At 45.5% G+C, this 5,518-nt stretch overlaps 1 protein-coding gene across 1 annotated transcript; it reads left to right on the forward strand.

The window, feature by feature from the left end:
• The first annotated feature begins 1,440 nt into the window (after positions 1-1,440).
• Positions 1,441-3,480, forward strand: LOC121857590 (transcription factor SPT20 homolog). The gene is made up of 4 exons (XM_042353661.1): positions 1,441-1,455; positions 1,773-1,991; positions 2,149-2,791; positions 2,948-3,480. The coding sequence occupies exons 1-4, from the start codon at positions 1,450-1,452 to the stop codon at positions 3,478-3,480; spliced, it is 1,401 nt and encodes a 466-aa protein (XP_042209595.1). The 5' UTR covers positions 1,441-1,449.
• Positions 3,481-5,518: the final 2,038 nt, after the last annotated feature.

Consider the following 5,518-nt stretch of genomic DNA (forward strand, 5'->3'; position numbering starts at 1 on the left):
GCATTTTCCATCGACATGCCATTCCACTGAGGCGGCTGTCTCTCATTCTCCTCGTGGACACCTGCTACTGAGGGAGCAGCATTTATTAGTACTACATTATCGGGTTGAGTAGACTCACTGCTATCATTTCGGATATCATCGGGTAGTTGGTTCCCGGCGATATCCACTGTGGCCGCCTGTGTCGGCTCCCTGCGACGTGGGTTCCGACACTGGTCTAGCTTCCTGCAATTCACACATGGTCGGTTATTTCTCGCACAAACACAATTTGTGCAGTTTTGGTTCGGGCTAGCACAGACGCAGCAAGGAATGTTACCAGGCATAGTGACCAGCACCTTGGGCGACGGTAACGTCTGCCTCCGGACATCTGATTTAGTCCCAGGCACAAGATTATACTGGTTCTTATGAGGGAAGGGCGGAGAGGTGACAGGCTGGACTGGTGTGTCCAGGTAGTAGGGGCATACGTGCGCGCGTGGGTGTGTAGGCTACCCCCCCTAATAGCGACCATCCATACATCAGAATGATACACTATGGACAAGAGTTTGTCACACCAGGCACTAGTTTATATTTCCTTGGCACAAATAACCACTATTTATATGGTCTCACTGGTGTAATATCAGTTATGTATACTCACTAGGTTCGTCGAGACCCTACATTAAGAGTCCGTTACTATGGTGGTGGGGGGGTGGGGGCGACCGCATGGGCAGCACTCTCGGCCCCATAGGGGCGATAGTCTCGGGACCACCCCTGTCACAGTAGGCCTAACGACACTGACCTTGGCGCCGAGCCTTCTCATTATCCTACCACTGACCCAGCACAGGTCACCACTCACTTGGTGAACGCCGGTGAACACACGGAATATTTACAATTTATGCCGTAAGGGATGAGAAGAAACCTTGGGTGGCAATGCTTAGGGTGACATCCGATATTCACGGACACATTGTCAAATTCCCACTCCCACACAACGAGTATGTCCCCACCAATAACACTTTAGATCAGGAGGGACGGTCCACGACACCCACGCCGCGCTGGCCGCCGCCTACCACTACCACTACTACTACTACTACTACTACTACTACTACTACTAGTCATAGTATCTTACCGTATATCATTATTATTACTACTACGTGTACTAATATTTTTCATATATTATTACCAATATTATTGTTATTATTATGTTCCCGAGCGTGGGTATGGTTGACGCCTTATTGATAAAATCGTGAAGCAGCAGCTGGATTAAGTTCCTCGCTGTCAGTGCCTCACCCTACACTCGTTCTTCGCACCTTCAACACACTCCGTCACTATCAAGTACTGAGGACTGTATTGTATGTCAGTCGACCTTGTATATGTTAGGAGGCTGGTTTATTCAGCGGGGTGTTGTGTTACAGGCAGACTGGTATATAAGGCGGACCAGTAGGGGTATATATGTCATTCTTCTCTCATATCTCCAACATGAAGGTAAGACATCATGAGCTTAAAGTAGCTTTAACAGCGTAAAAGATCTTTATTAAAGAGAAGAGGAGCATCTTTATTTAATAATCCTGGACTCAGTTAATTACTTTATATTCTTTTAAGGTGGACCTCTACGTCACACAACACGGATGTCACTCTATATAGACGAAACAGTTAATGATATTGAGAATAATTCAATTTTCAGTCATGCCGAAGTCGATTGAATAACTGACTTTTGAATTTAGTAATAGTATTCAGATGTATAATATATATATTCATAAAACATTTCATGCATCAGTTGAAACAATCACCATATTTGACAGATACAACTAACTGTTGTGTTGTGTGTGGGCGTGTGGTCCCAGGCGTGGGCACAAGACGCCTCCTACGTGTTAGACTCACGAGGGGTGCAGCTGGATCAAGGCCTCACACCTCCTAAACAGCTCCTTGACAACCACCAGGTCTTATCCGAGGCCTTCAAGCACCGTTCTGAGGAGTTGGCCAGAACCTACAGCAACGACCAAGTCGCCTACAACGACCCCGTGAGTCAACTTTCCTCTTAAAATTGCCAAATATTATATTCGTCTATGTTAGTTTTCAAAGTCTCTTGAGTTAGTTTACATTTGGTTATAAACGTTACCATTTCTTGTATAACATATAGTTAAGGTTCAGTTAAAGAAAATGTTGTGTTTCCTGCAGGACCCAGAGTACATGTGGGCCTACGAGGTAGACGCCAGGTCAACAGGGGACAAAAAGTCTGCCCGGGAGGAGCGTCGAGGAGACGTAGTGGTGGGCCAGTACAGCGTCATGGACCCTGATGGTTCTCTCCGCGTCGTCGACTACTCTGTAGCTCCCGACACTGGCTTCCAGGCCACTGTTACCAAGCAATCCACCCATGAAAACTTCCAGAGCCAAAGCCAATACAACCAGCAAAGGCGCGACCAGTTCCAGAAACAACAGAACCACCGCAACCAGTTCCACAACCAACAGAACCGCCGCAACCAGTTGCAGAACCAACAGAACCGTCCCGACCAGTTCCAGAACCAACAGAGCCGCCCCGACCAGTTCCAGAACCAACAGAGCCGCCTCGACCAGTTCCAGAACCAACTGTCTACCCACGAACAGTTCCAGAACCAACTGTCTACCCACGAACAGTTCCAAAACCAACAGAGCCGCCTCGACCAGTTCCAGAACCAACAGAACCGGCGCAACCAGTTCCAGAACCAACAGAACCGCCCGGACCAGCTTCAAACCCAACTGTCTACCCGTGACCAGTTCCAGAACCAACAGAGCCGCCCCGACCAGTTCCAGAACCAACAGAACCGCCCCGACCAGTTCCAGAACCAACAGAGCCACCCCGACCAGTTCCAGAACCAACAGAACCGCCCCGACCAGTTTCAGAACCAACAAAGCCGCCCCGACCAGTTCCAAAGCCAACAGAACCGCCCCGACCAGCTCCAGAACCAACTGTCTACTCGCGACAAGCTCCAGAACCAAGAAAATGTTGTCCAATATTATTCACAGAGTAGACAACAGCAGCACCAGTACCAGCAGAACCAGGAAAGCATCAACCAGTTCCAACAGAACCAGAACCAAGAGAACCAAAACCTGTACCAGCAGAACCAGCAGGAGGAGAGCCGCAACCAGTATCAACAAAACCAAAACCAATTCCAGCAGAATCAGTATCAGCAGAACCAGGAGAACCGCAACCAGTACCAACAGAACCAGGAGAACAGCAACCAGTACCAGTCCAAGTATCGCACGAGTACCAACCAATACAACCACAACAACCAGTCCAACAACCTCCACAACAACAGGTACAACTCACAGACTTACGGCTCCACCAACAACAACCAGAACTACAACCAAAACTCACACCTCAACTCCAACCTTTTGAACCTGGAATACAACCAACAACTCTCCCAGTTATCCACCAACAACCACAACCAGTACGGAAGGAGCCAAGTTAGTGTGGTTCTTGCCGGAAATCACAAGTATCGACTACAACAAATGAACCACTGGCAACACTAAATGGTTGTGAGAATGTCTTTACTCTGTATAAACTGTCAATATAATACTATGGTACTGTATTTTTATGTATTTCTCGCTAAACAAAGCAGAATGTATTAATGTTTTTTATTTGGTTGACGCTATTGTATGTTTGTGTTGTGTTAGTGAATGATGTTGAAGTGTTGGTGAAAGTAAACACTAATATACAGTATACGTCAAGTATTGGTGAGAGTAAACACTAATATACAGTATACGTCAAGTGTTGGTGAGAGTAAACACTAATCTACAGTATACGTCAAGTGTTGGTGAGAGTAAACACTAATATACAGTACACGTCAAGTGTTGGTGAGAGTAAACACTAATATACAGCATGCATCAAGTGTTGGTGAGAGTAAACACTAATATACAGTATAGGTCAAGTGCTGGTGACAGTAAACATTTATATACAGTATACGTCAAGTGTTGGTGAGAGTAATCACTAATATACAGTATACGTCAAGTGCTGGTGAGAGTAAACATTTATATACAGTATACGTCAAGTGTTGGTGAGAGTAATCACTAATATACAGTATACGTCAAGTGCTGGTGAGAGTAAACATTTATATACAGTATACGTCAAGTGTTGGTGAGAGTAAACACTAATATACAGTATAGGTCAAGTGTTGGTGAGAGTAAACATTTATATACAGTATACATCAAGTGTTGGTGAGAGTAAACACTAATATACAGTATAGGTCAAGTGTTGGTGAGAATAAACATTTATATACAGTATACATCAAGTGTTGGTGAGAGTAAACACTAATATACAGTATACGTCAAGTGTTGGTGAGAGTAAACATTTATATACAGTATACATCAAGTGTTGGTGAGAGTAAACATTTATATACAGTATACATCAAGTGTTGGTGATGTTGGGGACTGGATGAGATATAATATATATTTGGCTCTACACAGCTCTCGACCCTCTCCTGGTCTACCTGCCTTAACGTACCAAATTTCAGGTGTCTATCTGCTAGACTAGAACTATATGTTCACGACAACACTAGAACTATATGTTCACTTCAAAACTAGAACTATATGTTCACGACAACACTAGAACTATATGTTCACTTCAAAACTAGAACTATATGTTCACTTTCTATATTCACTTTTTTTTTTTTTTTTTTTTTTTTTAACGTGGCCTCCAGCCTCCCCCAATAGCCACACCTTCGCCACCATTTATTTACCTTAATATTAAATATCCTAATACATAAGAAACTATCCTATCTGTGTTAAATTAGTTGAGCCGCAGATCCATGCGGCATTCAGTGACTGTAGCCTCATAGTCGATATCTGCAGCAGTTGTCGGAGTAGGGGCAGAAGCTCTCGTTCCCCTGAGGCAGAGCAAAGCCGACCGAAGGAGAGAGAAGGACAGTCGACATCTCATCCAGGCTGTGACATAACTTCTGGGCTGCTGCTTCTGTTCGGAGATCAGCTCCGCGAGTCTAGCGTAGAAACATCTTGCACTTGGGCCTATCCCACCAGAGGTTGTGAACACTAGAGGAGTGAAGCTGCCTTGATCGACATTTTGAATTCTCTCCCCATATGCCCTTCTCTTGTCGTTCTCGTTCCTCCTATGCGCAGCATCGAGAGCTAGGTTACGGTGACAAACGGCCATGGGATCAAAAATCCTGATGTCGAAGAAAGCTCGCTGTCCCCGCGTCCAGAATCCTCGAGCACTGACGTCCACACGGGCTTCGTTAGATGTGTTTGAAGTCCTGTGTTGGAAGATCTCGCCATCCAGTGGAAGGAGGGTCGGTTCTACCATGACGTCCCGACAGATTTCCTTCAACATATTTGCTGTGAGATCCCTTACCTCGTCATGCCTCATGCATATGAAGCCCCCCTTCTTGCAAACCATGGCGTGATCGCCATCATAGGAATAGCCACACACGCATTGGGAGGGCAAACCATCTACTGGCCAACCGTACCTTAGAGCAATGGCATCTGTAAATTCTTGTTTGTTAAGGCTGAAACCATTTGCCCTTATCGGTAACGTAGTTAACCAGTTCGAGGCGCC

The sequence above is a fragment of the Homarus americanus genome, unplaced genomic scaffold, assembly GCF_018991925.1.
Source record: "Homarus americanus isolate GMGI-L3 unplaced genomic scaffold, GMGI_Hamer_2.0 scaffold26076, whole genome shotgun sequence".
Taxonomy (NCBI): Eukaryota; Metazoa; Arthropoda; class Malacostraca; order Decapoda; family Nephropidae; genus Homarus; species Homarus americanus.